The 14,374-nt window shown below is 53.3% G+C and overlaps 1 protein-coding gene and 1 long non-coding RNA gene across 2 annotated transcripts in view; one reads left to right on the forward strand and one right to left on the reverse strand.

Moving 5' to 3' along the window:
* Nucleotides 1-535: 535 nt before the first annotated feature.
* Nucleotides 536-1,129, reverse strand: LOC122387597. Its single transcript, XR_006257625.1, has 2 exons — nt 1,020-1,129; nt 536-765 (listed from the first exon to the last, which is right to left on the reverse strand). It is a non-coding gene; the product is annotated as an uncharacterized LOC122387597 (long non-coding RNA).
* A 3,850-nt stretch (nt 1,130-4,979) lies between these two features.
* LOC122387607 (vascular endothelial growth factor receptor 1-like) overlaps nt 4,980-14,374 on the forward strand; it is a 43,680-nt gene continuing 34,285 nt past the window's right edge. The window contains exon 1 of the mRNA XM_043377947.1: nt 4,980-5,304. Within this exon, the coding sequence (XP_043233882.1) occupies nt 5,241-5,304 (64 nt within the window). The 5' untranslated portion in view covers nt 4,980-5,240. The remainder of the gene's footprint in view (nt 5,305-14,374) is intronic.

Raw genomic sequence — 14,374 nt, forward strand, 5'->3', positions numbered from 1 at the left:
CACGGAATGCAGGTAAGTGCAAAAATGCATGTCAAGCGGTGTTCCCCACGGTCCACAGACTGTGCGAACGATGTACAATTCAAACACTGTTAAGTACAGGCACGTACAATGAGTTACACAGGCACAGACATTAAAAAGTTAATACAGGTAAAATGTATGGGCTGGCATGTGAACACTACCGACGGCAGTCCATGTGAGACCGAAGTCTAGCCATAGGAGCGGCGGAGGCGACGACAGCCGGTTGGCCGCTCTAGACAGTTTGCGCAGCTGGTAGCTGCATCTGGCTGGGGAGGAGCTACTCCAGCATGGCAGCCTGCTGACTGCTGAACCATGAGCGCCATCAGACGCTCCAGCTGCTCGTTGTCTCCCATCACCGGTACGAGCGATCCGACACGACGGTGTTAACTTATGTGCGTCTCTGAATCGGTGTCGCGCACAGGGTCAATCTCACTCGCGTACTGGCCACGCATATTATCGATTACACCACTATTTCACTATTTCACTGTGGCCGGACCGTCTCGGCGAACACGCCTCACCTCACCTCGCGGCACTCAGCTGTGTTGACACCAGCGCCGCTCGGACGATACTGACCCTCGGCCGCTCGGCCCGGCCCGGCCGGTCAAGGTCGTTCAAGGTCACGGCTGTCAAGGCGCGACACGCGTGACCCAGGGCCGGGACACAACAGGGACATTTTGGCGTTGTGCCCGATGAGTTGCCTCACTTCGGTGTCCAACATTGAGAGCATCGTCTCTACGGCTTCTTGCTCTGAAAGGGAGAGTAAGACAAATATTAGAGAAACGGCAGAAACGCTTAATTTCTAAGCCATATCCTCAAAGCACACGAATTGGTATTTAAGCAGATTTTGCTAACACACACAGATGGCAATCGCAACCTGTCCTATATCCCAAAAATGGGCAATGGCACACAGATTTTGCCACCTCCCAGAGTAAGTAATTACCTTTGCTGTGGTTACTTTCAAGCTGTTAAGTGCACACAAAGAATACAGAAAACAAACTCACCATGAGACGTTCGCGCTGTGCGCCAGACACCAACTCGCGAAAGGAACAACCACGCTGCCGGCAGCCTTCGCAGTGCTTTCGAGAAAGGAAGGACCGGAAGCACTGAGGCATTATAGAGGTGTTCCTTAGGGATATCCATTTGAATTGGTTTGAACTGTTAAAATCGATAAACATCGTGTCATATAGTAAGGCTCTTTTTCATTAAAAATTATTTCTTCTACTGAAAAATACATGTTTTATTTTTATCAATAATTGCTATTTTCCTAAGCGAAAATGGAATCGCAGCACTTCAAACTGCTCTACTCTTAACCCGCGCCCCGTAGGGCTACCGGCGGACCCTACCACCCGTAGGGGGGGGGGGGGGGCCGTTTCGGCCCCCCCTAAGATCTCGGAAAGTTACCGGCCGATTTTCAAAATTCAAACGGCGTTCGATAGCCCCACCCGGGAACTACCTTGTGACCAAATTTCATTGACCTAGGTCAAACCGATGACGTCACAGGTCAGGTCAAAGGTCAGATTTTCACCGTTCACAGGCAATTCAAGAAATGTGCTGTGAAAGCGAGTAAATTGGTAATTTATTGAAAACCATCGATGGTACATTGTTCGTCAAACACATACTTTGCTATCTGAGGTCACTGATACCAGGTCAGGTCACAGCGAGGTCAGGTCACCGGGGGTCACAATATGAATGTGTCGTGTGATACATGTTTTATAGTCCATTTTACATGACAAATGCGATTATGTGGGTTAGGCAGCCTTTGGGGCCAGCCTAGGTCACGTTTTGGTGAAGGTCAGGTCAAGGTCAGGTCAAATTAGGTCAAATTTCAAAGTTGATATTTTTGCATAAAATGGGTATCGATTCGATGCAGCTCGTCACGGGGAGTCTAATGGTGGTCTTCGTTTTGCTCTACGAGTTCTAGAATTGCCAAAAATTGAGTTTGAAAATTTGACGTCATCATTTTTGAACAGTTTTTTTGCTATAACTTGGCCAAAAAACGAGGTATCGATATGAAATTTGGCATGTAGATAGAAGACGGTAGGCACTATCACATATATTCTGTTTTTTTTGAAACTCAAAAAACTTTTTGGATTTTTTGGCGAATATATAAAAAAAATGCTTTTTTGATTTTTGGGGGTCAAAACTCAAAAATTTCAAAAACTCGAGATGGCAGTTTTGTAGCCCTGTCAATTCTACACCTTTTATGTCTGGATCATTTTTCTGTATCTTCAAAGCTGTAGTCCTGACAGGTCTTCTCGCGAAGGTCTTTTTTCGGTCGAAAATGACAGAACATGACGTCACTCTGACGTCATTTGTGGCCAACCTATCATAGCCTCTGGTAAAATTTTTGGTCACAATGTGTAAAATTGATGCCCGGAGGGGTCCTGAAAGTTTGGTGGCGATATCTCCAGCCGTTTAGGAGATATCGACCGAAAAGGACAGGGGGGCCGTTTCGGCCCCCCCCTACGGGGCGCGGGTTAACACAGCGCCACCTACGCCTTTAGTTTCCTTCTGTGCTGACATCTGTCGTCAAAACACGTCAGCTGCGAGAACTATAAGGAAAAAAGTGAGAAGTTTACCATCCTTTCTGACCGAATGACTGCTGGTTCGAATCTCACCGCAGACCGACTGTTTGCGTTACACGGGTAGCTAGACAACTTCCAGTACTAAACTATCTCGGTCAAGACCAAATCCACTCCTGAAACCGAAGTGGAGACCATGCACAGTTCTCGGGAAAGACCAATTCCTCAAAGCGGCAAAATGGAAACCATCGAAGGTACTCAGGTGAGTACTATCAGTATAAGTTCCAAAATGTGTTTCTCAGTGCAGCAGGGCGCGTATGTATGGCTGAATAGCCCAGCGGGGCGCGGGTTAAACCAACGCAAGACTAAAATGACAAAAGAAAACATAAGGTCGCTTAACCAAGTACAACATGAGGTCACTTATAACCTAACGGAACAAAACAGATTATTCAATCATGAATAAGACGATATTCAATCATGTTGCTGATTTTAGTACTTCGCCACCTTAATGCATATTTTTCGGTTTAATTTACCTATTTTTTTAAAATTAAAAGAGAGACAGCTTTGCAAGAGTTCCAAACAACTGACTCCAAACAATTGACTCCGAATCCTGCCACCATTGCGCGATCGGATGGTAGAGAGCAGGGTCAACGCAACAAGCTTCGCTTCGCTGGGGATCTGTCCTTGTAAATCCTTCCATTCAAAAAGGTTCGCGGACTAAATTGAAGAAAAAAAAAACTATGAACGTAACTGATGAACGATGTGGTCATAGGCAATGATCCTGATTTAAAATCAAATTAATTCCAATGATTTTAATGACATGTAAAAAATTGCATAGATTAGGTGCAAACAGCCTACCTATAGCAGAGATAAAGCTTTACAAAAACACGAATAGTAAACTAGACTAAGATATAAAATATCAAAATGACACATTCTATAAATGAACTTTTTAACGGCAGAAACGGCGAATAATGGGAAGCCACCTGTCTTGCAGCAGGGCACCAGAGTTGCGGTGCCCTGCTCTGGTGCCCTCATTCTTTGGGCTTCCCCAAAGTGGGCCACCTGTCTTGCAGCAGGGCACCAGAGTTGCGGTGCCCTGCTCTGGTGCCCTCATTCTTTGGGCTTCCCCAAAGTGGGCTTCCCATTATTCGCCGTTTCTGCCGTTAAAAAGTTCATTTATAGAATGTATCATTTTGATATTTTATATCTTAGTCTAGTTTACTATTCGTGTTTTTGTAAAGCTTTATCTCTGCTATAGATACTGTTTGCACCTAATCTATCCAATGATTTTGGTACGTACGATGAATTATAGGTACCTGGGGGATTATCAGCACACAATCTAATGGAATATAACATTTTTTTCGAGTAGTCTTTTTAGCCGATTTCGAATTTGGCACTCTTTTGAGCGCTTAATAGGTAGTTTTGGTGGTTGACACTTCGGCACTATGGATAGCCGGCGGGACGCCTACTGGTTGACCTGACTTGACCTGACCCAACCTAGTTACCTTACCTACTCCAAATCCACGAATGCATCACATCGGATCAAAACTAATATGAAATTCGAAATCAGGATCCCGAACTAACCATCACAGCCTGAATTTGAAAAGTTCAAGCAGGTCCCGCTTTTCAACACTTTGGCCTGACCTGGAAGGTCAACCAATGACCCAGGAACTTAAAACTGGGCATCATCGACTTCTCCTGGTCACGGGCAGCACGCTTGTTTTTATTTTTATCTTTATTTTTATTTTTTGACGAAGCTCTTGCTCGATCAGGGGCCCAGGACCCCAGACTCCCCCCCCCCCCGTAGGTCAGCGGCGGACAAAGCGCCAATACGGGCGAGGGTTAAACACTTTTATCTATCCTAAAATTGTTGAGCATTCTAGCTACGCGAGGAAAACTGCGAATTTCCGTCGCTGTGGGAGGCACCGTTAATGCCTGAAATGTGAACCTGTCAGAGGCTAGCCAATACTGACTCGGTCCGTCGGCGGCGGCCATCCTCCAGCAGTGGCCGATTAGACCCGTGCACATGCAAAACAGGATCAGTGACCTTGAGTGGCGACCAGGTACCCCAGCAGCCGGCAGTGACGTCAGCCGACGCAGCGCTCCCGATTGGTCGAGAACTCAGGTATGAGTGAGCCACTCCGCTTGGTCTGCCGTGCAGCAGAGGTGCGGGCCGCCGGCAGAGCCCCGCGATCGGCGGCTGGGTGCAGGGATTCGGTTTCGGGACGAGCTTTGCTGACACTGCCAGCCCCGTCCAAACACCGATTATCTCCCCGCGTCGGCTCGACAGCGACTGTTTGCGAGTGTCGCGCGGCCAGTCTTTACGCCACAGACCCGCACGGTGACGTCACGCATTTTCCCGGCGGACGCGTGCGTTCGTTTGTGACGTCAGCGCGGGCCGCGCGGCGGCGGCGGCGGCGGCGCGGCGGCCGTTGATTCAGACTCCGGTGAGCTGCAGTCGGTGACGGTGCCTCCGCCGGTGTGCCGCGGACCTGTGACGGTGTGAGACTCCCTGTCGAACGCGGGGCATGGGAGCAGCGCGGTCGGCGGGCGATACCGTTTTCCCAGCTGCAGTCTCCCAGTCTGAGGCGGAGGGTGGGTTTTGTGGCGCCCTCCCACCGGAGAAAGTGAGGTGGTTGGCGGTTGGACGGCGGCTCGCGGTGTGACAGAGCCTGGGGCGTGGCAGCAGTCCCCCGGAGGATGGAGCTGAACGCGAGGACCGTGCTGGGGGCCGTGCTGCTGCTGGCTGCCTGCGCGACACCAGGTTAGACGGGCCGCGCGCCCAGTGTGTGTGTAGGTATGTGTGTGTGTGTGTGGGGGGGGGGGGTAAACCCCAGGAGGACAGGTAGGTACTCAGTACTCAGTGATAGGCTGGCGCTGTCTACCGCAGGGGAATTGATCGTCTCAGTGTCGTCTGGCGTGCTTAGCCGTCGCACTATTGTTTAACTGACACTGGACGTGGTTGTGGTGTGACAGATTTTGGTTACACCTGTCTATGGAGCTGCAGACGTTGTTTGGAGCCTGCATAAGCCGTTTCTTCTGGCATTCTGCCCGTTTGTGTGTTGAATCCTGGATGCCAGACTGCATGTGTCATGTGGACCTATTGTGTGCTTTATACCTATACCGGAGATTGGCTGAAAGCCTGAAACGGCCCAGCGGCCGCACACAATGTGTGTGGGAAACTGTCCGGTGTTTCCCTACCGGCCATTACCCTGTTCGGACGGAAACGGCCCGGTTCCGCCGCCCCGCGCCCCCCCCCCCCAGTCCTTAGTCCGTTATACCCTGTCCCATTGGCCACGGCCCAGTTCCGCCGCGCCCCGCGGGTCGCTTTCGCCTCTCAGCCGCCCATGGTGCCACGGCCGGGCCTTCAGGCACACGCGGTGGGGGCGAGACCACCTTTCTTCGTCTGCCCCACCGGACCACCTCTCATGTATCCATGGTATTTTATTTCCATCCTCGTAAACGGTCATTGTTACCTAATGGGCGCGTCCCATCTCTATTACGCGTTGTGTGAGGTGCTGATGGCCTAATCTGTTCACAATAAACCTAAGGCCGCCTCCAGGCCTCACCGCAAGTGATCGGCAACACAGGCGGTCGTGTAGGCCGCGCCCTATTTTAGGTCTGGTCACTGCATGGTTCGGTCGCTCGGACAGACGATTGCAGGTCGGTGAGTACCTTCACCCGGGCGTTCGGCGGCGGGCGGGCGTCCGCGGGTCGTCCGCGGGCGGGCCGTCCGCCGTATGGCTGTGAGCCGTCCGCGGGCCGTCCGCGGGCCGTCCTGGCCAGGGTCGCCGGGGCAGCCTCTGAGCCTCTCTGCGCGCCGCGGTCGCAGCTACGGGTCGGTCGGCGCCCCGTCCTACCTGCGGGCCGTCCGTCCGGGGGCGGGCCGTCCGCCGTATGACTGTCAACGGTGCTCAGTGTCCACCTGTTGATCGGCTTCCGGTCCGCCTCCCTGGCCCGTCAGCCGCGGTCGGTCGGTCCTGGTCCGTCGCGTCGGTCGGTCCTGGTCCGTCAGCCGCGGTCGGTCAGTCCTGGTCGGTCGTCCCTGGTCCGTCAGCCGCGGTCTGTCGGTCCTGGTCCGTCGGTCCTGGTCCCCCAGCCGCGGCCGGTCGGTCCTGGCCCGTCGCGTCGGTCCTGTTCCGTCGGTCCTGGTTCAGCCACCTGCCCACGGACAGTCGCCGAGGACTGCAGTCCCGGCCGACAGACGGTTCTAGGCCGCGGCCACGTCCAGCTCATGTTTAATTAATCAGCGCGGCTCGCAGTGCCCTGATCACGCGCCCGGTACGGCCTGTCTCAGGTGCCGAGGAATGCGGGACCTTTTCCTCACCAACACGGCGCCGGCTGAGCTGCGAGCGTGCCGGCCGGCCGGTCCGGTATACCGGCTCAGAGGGGGGGGGGGGGGGAGGACAGACCGGTCCCGCCGGGGGGCCGCGCAGCGCCCCCTCCCCTCCCTCCTCCACGCTCGTGACTGAACAATGGTGCCCTGCAGAGGGCTCGCTCTCTTCCTGAGTCGGGGTCGACCAAGGCCGCCGCGGCCGCCGGCGGCGCCTGGCCAGGGCCGGGTCGCCGGGGCAGCCTCTGAGCCTCTCTGCGCGGCGCGGTCGCAGCTACGGGTCGGTCGGCGGCGCCGTCCTACCTGGCGCCGCGCGGTCCGTCCCTATCTGGACCGTATCAGCGCGGTGACGCTGACCGGCCGGCCGGCCCGACCGCCACTCACAACTGCTGCGGCGGGTATACCCGGCCCGTGTCCAGTGAGACAAACAGCCTGCAACTCGCCGGGACCAGCCGCCCGACACCAGCAGTCCGGGGCTGCTCGGTACCGCCCGTGCCGCGGGCCGGGCCCATTGAGCCCGCCGCTCGACCGGGCAGCCCGGCGCACCGGTATACACCGGCGGCGGAAACTGAGCTGCCTTTGCCGGGTCCTGTGACGGACTCGGGGTCGCCATGGCTGCCCGGAGCGGGCCCGGACCGTGCCCGGAGCGGCGCGTGGCAAACCGAGAGTGAGTCAGGAAAGGCACGCCAGCAGGCGGGCCGCGCCAGTGATTTACCTGCCCGCTAGTACCGGCTAGTATGGTACAGAGTACAGTGCATATTGTGCTGAGTGTGCAGCATATATGTAGTACACGCTTGCTGCAAAATATATAGAACCTGCTACACAGGCGCCCTCAGCAGCAGACTGAATGGGGGCGGTTGGTATGAGCGGAATGTGAAGCAAAATTATGATGTTTGCAGTTATGCTTCGCTTCAGAGGATTTCTAGTCGACTGCTCAGTGGTTACCTTAGCTTGGTTATGTAAACACTGCATTAGTCTGACTGAATTACTTAGTTGAGGGACATTCGGTCGTTTTACATCGCCTAATTGTCGTCTAATAAAGTGGACGTTTAGATAGAGTTAATGATTTCAAGTCAGGCTGTTCTCAGATTCGAGTGACTTAAAGATGCCGTGACATTTTATTCTTCACATCGTAGCACAGGCCTCTTAAAGGAACTATCCCACCTTCTAAAATGTTGTTAAAACCAGTTAAATTGTGCCCGACTTTATAGATTGGATGACCAGGAACACGGTTCTGGCATTTATTTTTCATTAAACATCTTAGGCTTCCCATATTCCAAACACAAACTTTCAAATATGTGACGTCACAGCCCAAAATTACCTCCTTCCCCAGGCCACATTACTGTCATAAAGCTGATTCTTTTTACTCTGTAGGCACCACAACAAAGTTCAGACCAAGTTTTAAGCGATTTTTCAACGAACAAAGCCATTTAAATCAGAATGACTAAACGAGGTGACGTCACACTAACGGTCGCTCCATGTTGAAGATAGGGCCTTGCGCAAGGCCCATTTTCAAATGAAGGGAACGAATTTCTTCAACACCAAGAGGCCGCGGGGGTTGCAACCTAGATAGATAGTGGTTTCTGAACCTCGCCGCAAACTTGGCTATCTCAACTCAAACCCCATGTTAACCCGCGCATGACTGGGGGGGGGGCTCTACAGAGCTCCCTCCCGTTTTTCAGCAATATCTTCTAAACCGTTTGACGGATCAACACGAAACTTGCAGTACCTTCGAAGGCATCAATTTGACACCTTTTGTCAAAATTTCAACTTTCTAGCTACCATAGTTTGACCGGAAATGACGTCAGAGTGACGTCATGTCGGCCGACTTTCATGCAAAATACTGAATTACGGCAAACGCTCTCAAGAGTTCAGTTTTAAAGCTAGATCCATTTTCTTTGCATGAATGGATTACAAATACACGTAGCTATCAAACTGCCATCTCGAATTTTCGATATTTTGAAAATTTTGAAAAATATGTATTTACAATTACAAAAAGTATATCTTTTATTTTTTTCCAAAAGTTTTTGATTTTTCGCAAAAACCGGAATATATGTGATAGAAAACACACTGATGAACTACATTTGCAAGTTTTAGCCCAATATCTTCAAAAATAGCCAAGTTATTCGCATTATTGTCAAAATTTTACAATTTTATGTTTTTTCAAATCCATTTTTTAGTACGTTTTTGACGCCGTACAGCAATATAAATGGCACCATCGTGTTCCTGAGCTCAAACTGCATCTGATAGGCGCCTTTTTGTTGAAAATTTTCATTTTCAAAATTTGACCTTTTCTGACCTGAAAGTGACCTGACCTCCGGTAAATTCAGCTGACAATAACCTCAAATGACACAGACGACACTATTTTCGAAATCTACGAGTAAAATGGACCATAAAACATGCGTCACGTGACCGATACATGATATACAATTTTCGTGACCTAGGATGACCTGGCCTTGACCTTAAAAATTCGAAGTAAAAGTTAGGTACCCTCAGGGTATCTAAGGCATCCTTCAAGGAGTGCGTACACCAAAAATGAGCCTGATCGGACCGGCTGTCCGGTGGTCAGAGCCTAAATTGTGAACTAGCAAAAATGTCGATAATTTTTACTTTGACCTGACCTGTGACGTCATCGGTGACCTCGAGGTCAATGAAAATAGGTTTCGCTCGACAGTTTTTACAGGGCTATCAGACGCCGTTTGAATTTTGACGATCGGCTCAGTAGTTTCGGAGATAGGAGGGGGGCTCTGGAGAGCCCCCCCCCCCCCCAGTCACTCGCGTTATAGATAATACCCCAGTCATGCGCGGGTTAAAGGTGGGATAGTCCCTTTAACAAGGTGAGCAACACATTGTCTAGGCAATGGAAGGGTGATCTCACTAATGGAAAAGGTGAACCGTTTCACCGCCCTGCCCAGTGCCCAACACCAGGTGTTGCGAATCCAAGTTAAAGAACGTATAAATACACCAGGCGGATGTATTTTTGATCGTCAGCAAAATGAACAACCATTGCAGGGCAGGGCTCCGACTCGGCCCAGTACAAATTCTGCACCAAGATAAGCCTACTCTATGAAATGAGAGCCTCGTTCATGGCTCCCCAACCCGTGAATATCCTCCCTGAATAGGCGCGTTGCCGTATGAAATAGCGACCTTGCAAGGCACGCTCAAATGATACGAACAGCTCCGCGAATATGCTCACCGAACAGGCCGCTCAGACTAGTAAGGCTAACATATTCACGGCGCTGTGCTATCGGTGGTTGGGTCCAAAAAGCGTATGTGAAACGAGCCGGACAGACTCAGTCCCAGATTTAGACCCTCGAATGTATATGCGTCGCCGAGTAAGCCGACAGCAAGCCTCTCAGACGAGTCTGCCGACGTCCCCAGCAAACGCATATAACATTCGAGGTCCCAACGCACCAGCCGCGACAACAGACATTGCCCGACTGCCCTCCGCCGGCGCGCCCTCACCCGACCTCGCCTCACAATCACGTGGTCAGCAGCCGACCAATCACTGCACGAGTCCGCGCCGCACAGCCCCGCTCCAGCGAGTGATGCTGTGCCGCAATACAGCGGCCGCGCGTCGGCCGGGAAGCTCAGCCGGCGGCCGGGCGAAATCACTGAACACAGTAAGATACAAATATTACCTAAAACCACTCATGACTGAATTTCAACATTCTCCCCACCAAAAAATGGGGTTCACCACATTTTTTCACACATCACTCGGGAGAGAACCGCTTCACACGCGTGGTCCTCTTAGTTGCGCCGAAATATCACTGTCCGTGACATCGCGATCGAGCTTTCTGGAGCGCCAGCGTCGCTCGAGCACCTTCGGGCGGAGGAGCAGTCACTCCGACGCGCCGAAAACGCGGCACGTTCAGGTGCAGCACCGGCGCATCTTGGCACGGTGCGGCAGCTTTGTCGATTTAGCAGCACCGGGCGCATGGTCGCATCCCTCGGGCGGAGAGGTGGTCCTTCCGACGCGCCGAAAAACGCGGCACGCCCAGCTGCAGCACCGGTGGGTCCCAGCACGGCGCGGCAGCCACGGTGGTCCAGCAGCGCTGGACGCACGGTCGGTGGGAAACACTGAAAATAAGAAAGAAACAAACACTCCGTAAATAAAGGGGAAACAAAGTCACTAAGCAAGGCAATCATGGCAACAGGGCCACTGCCAAATGGCCACAGATTCAGCCGCCAGACTGAATTTGCCCTCACAAATTGTCCCTTTTTACCCAACCTTAACCTAACTTAACTAATAATACACTAGCCTCGTGGGCTCACTTTGGCTGCCTCAGGGCATCGCCTTCTGGTTAATCAGTCTTTTCAGCCCCACGAAACTCCCCCAAAAGCCTCCCCACCATGGGGCAGCCTCGGGGATGAACCTCCATTTGACATATCTGGGAAGGTCAAATGTAAAAGGGCGCGTTGCGGTGGATCTACCGTCGACGGCGCCACCGATGCCACCGCCAGATCCCGCCGGGGTGCTTCCTCTGCACCGACGGGATGGGTCGGGGGCCGACGATCAAGGGCGGCGCCGCACGGCACCATGACGGCCGGGAGCGGCGGCCATATGTCGGCCTCTCATCAGAGCCCCAGATCGGGGGCGGCTCGTGGAGCTTCTCACTCCACATTAGTTGTGAGTTGGAGCGAGAGTCGTTCAGCTCGGTATCACCGATGCCAGTTGGGCTCGCGTCCAGGTCGGCAGCATCGTGCCGACTTGGAACGCACTGGCTCATGTGGGGACCACCATTGTCTCCACCTTTACAACCGTGGATCGTCTCGACGGCTCTCGGCCCGTCAGCAACCTCCAACTGATCCCGTGGGACGACCTGATACACGTTATCAGCCTCCACAAGGACGTCAACCTCACCGCCCCGGAAATCATCAGCCGTCTGGATCTCAGACGGCAACCGAGGCGGCTGAGCAGTTGGGGGTGATGAGCACAGCACGTCTGTGCTCTTCATGTCAAGTTTGACTGACGGGCTTTCGAAACGACTTTCAATATCAACCTCATTTCGATCGTTGGTACAAGGCTGCTCGGTTCTCTCATGGAACCCGATACAGGCAAATGCGTCGGAGCCCTTCTCAGGTAGCTCCAGCTCCTGAGCCAGGGAGCTCCTGACATAGGAGGAGTCACATCCTCCATCAAGAAGATCACGTGCCGGCGTGCGGCCATTGGGACCTGCTGCCACAACAGCAGCGGTTTGCAAGAAGCTCTTTCCTGTAGAGCTGACATTGTATCGGTGACGACTGGGCAGCTCAACACCGTGCGTCTCAGCCTCTGCACAAGTACCCGGAGCAGGAGGCTCAGGAGGCTGGAGTGGTTCAGCATCAGGGCTCAACTCAGAAACTGCTGAGGGTGAACGCTGCGTTCCAAGCTCCGCATCATGCAGCAGCGAGTGATGCTGGCGGCCACGCTCAGCACACGGACTGCCCAGACATTCCCTGGCCAGGTGTTCAGAGTCGAGGTCTCTGGTGGTCACCGAGAACGTTGCTGGTGGGTCAACAGCAGAGCATTCACCATTCGGGCCCCTAGCAAGCTCTCTGACCCGAATTTCTTCCTTCAAAAACACCAGGAAGTCATCAAAGTGGTGACTCGATCGCCGGGCCCACTCCAGACGCCAGTCTTCGGGGATATTGCCCTTCACCATGGGCAGCAGCAGGCTGGATAGGCTCTCTGAGGAGACACCCAGAGTGCTGAGAGCTCTCGTGTGCGCAGACAGGTGATCTATGAAGGATCGCATGGCCTTCAAGTCACCGTAGCGGACTGATGACATGTTCATCAGCTCCTTCAAGAGAGTCTCCCGTCGCACATTCTCGAGGTCAAATCGCGCTTTCAGAGCTGACACCGCCTGCACATACCCGTCACCCGTGACTGGGATGCCCTGGATGGCCCTCAATGCCGCTCCGGCAAGATGCGACTTTAAGACCACGAATTTCTGCACGTTGGCATAGCACTGGTTGTCGTGCACAGCAATCGAAAACAGTTCCCAGCAGGGCTGCGGAGTCGGAGTCGGAGTCGGAGTCGGAGTCGGTCGGAGTCGACAGTTGTGACCGGAGTCGGAGTCGGAGTCGGAGTCGATTTTAGAAACCCGAGCCGGAGTCGGAGTCGGAGTCGCCGAAAATCTGTCGACTCCGCAGCCCTGCTAGGTCTGCGGAGTCGGAGTCGGGAGTTGGAGTCGGTCGGAGTCGACAATTCTGCCCGGAGTCGGAGTCGGAGTCGGAGCTGGTTTTTGAAAGCCGGAGTCGGAGTCGGAGTCGGAGTCGCCGAAAATCCATCGACTCCGCAGCCCTGGTTCCCAGAACTCGGGCCATCTCATCACATCACCATCGAATGTGGGAATCGCCACGGTGAGAGATGATTTCAAATCGGCGCTACCAGCTGCCTTCATCGACTCTGCCCTGAGCTGGGCCTCCTCTGCCTTCTCGAGGCGAGTCAAAAGGCGAGAACCGAGGAAAGCCTCATCCTCCAGAGTCTGAACATGATTTGTCTCATCTGCTTGACCCTGTCTGTCCAGCTGGACCTGAACAGCCTGTAGTTCAGCATGGATCTTCTCCACATGATGGAGTTTGAGGGCAAGCTGATCCGAGTCTAGCGCTTTCCGATCTCCCTCCCTGTAGGCTCGGAGATCGTTGCACGCTTTAGTAGCCTTTGTGCGGAGACGCGACCTAGCAGCCAGTAGCTCCTCCATGCTTGAGTGAAATGGGAACTAAATCAAAGTACAAAGTGGACTGTATGTATGTTCAAAACAAACCATCAATTTACCCAGTGGACTCAGCAAATTAAATGTCCGGTAGCCATGGGGACTGTGTCCTCCACTGAATAAATGATCCGGCCCGGAGGACTATGTTGCGAATCCAAGTTAAAGAACGTATAAATACACCAGGCGGATGTATTTTTGATCGTCAGCAAAATGAACAACCATTGCAGGGCAGGGCTCCGACTCGGCCCAGTACAAATTCTGCACCAAGATAAGCCTACTCTATGAAATGAGAGCCTCGTTCATGGCTCCCCAACCCGTGAATATCCTCCCTGAATAGGCGCGTTGCCGTATGAAATAGCGACCTTGCAAGGCACGCTCAAATGATACGAACAGCTCCGCGAATATGCTCACCGAACAGGCCGCTCAGACTAGTAAGGCTAACATATTCACGGCGCTGTGCTATCGGTGGTTGGGTCCAAAAAGCGTATGTGAAACGAGCCGGACAGACTCAGTCCCAGATTTAGACCCTCGAATGTATATGCGTCGCCGAGTAAGCCGACAGCAAGCCTCTCAGACGAGTCTGCCGACGTCCCCAGCAAACGCATATAACATTCGAGGTCCCAACGCACCAGCCGCGACAACAGACATTGCCCGACTGCCCTCCGCCGGCGCGCCCTCACCCGACCTCGCCTCACAATCACGTGGTCAGCAGCCGACCAATCACTGCACGAGTCCGCGCCGCACAGCCCCGCTCCAGCGAGTGATGCTGTGCCGCAATACAGCGGCCGCGCGTCGGCCGGGAA

Source organism: Amphibalanus amphitrite, unplaced genomic scaffold (genome assembly GCF_019059575.1).
Source record: "Amphibalanus amphitrite isolate SeventyFive unplaced genomic scaffold, NRLGWU_Aamphi_draft 000291F_arrow, whole genome shotgun sequence".
Taxonomy (NCBI): Eukaryota; Metazoa; Arthropoda; class Thecostraca; order Balanomorpha; family Balanidae; genus Amphibalanus; species Amphibalanus amphitrite.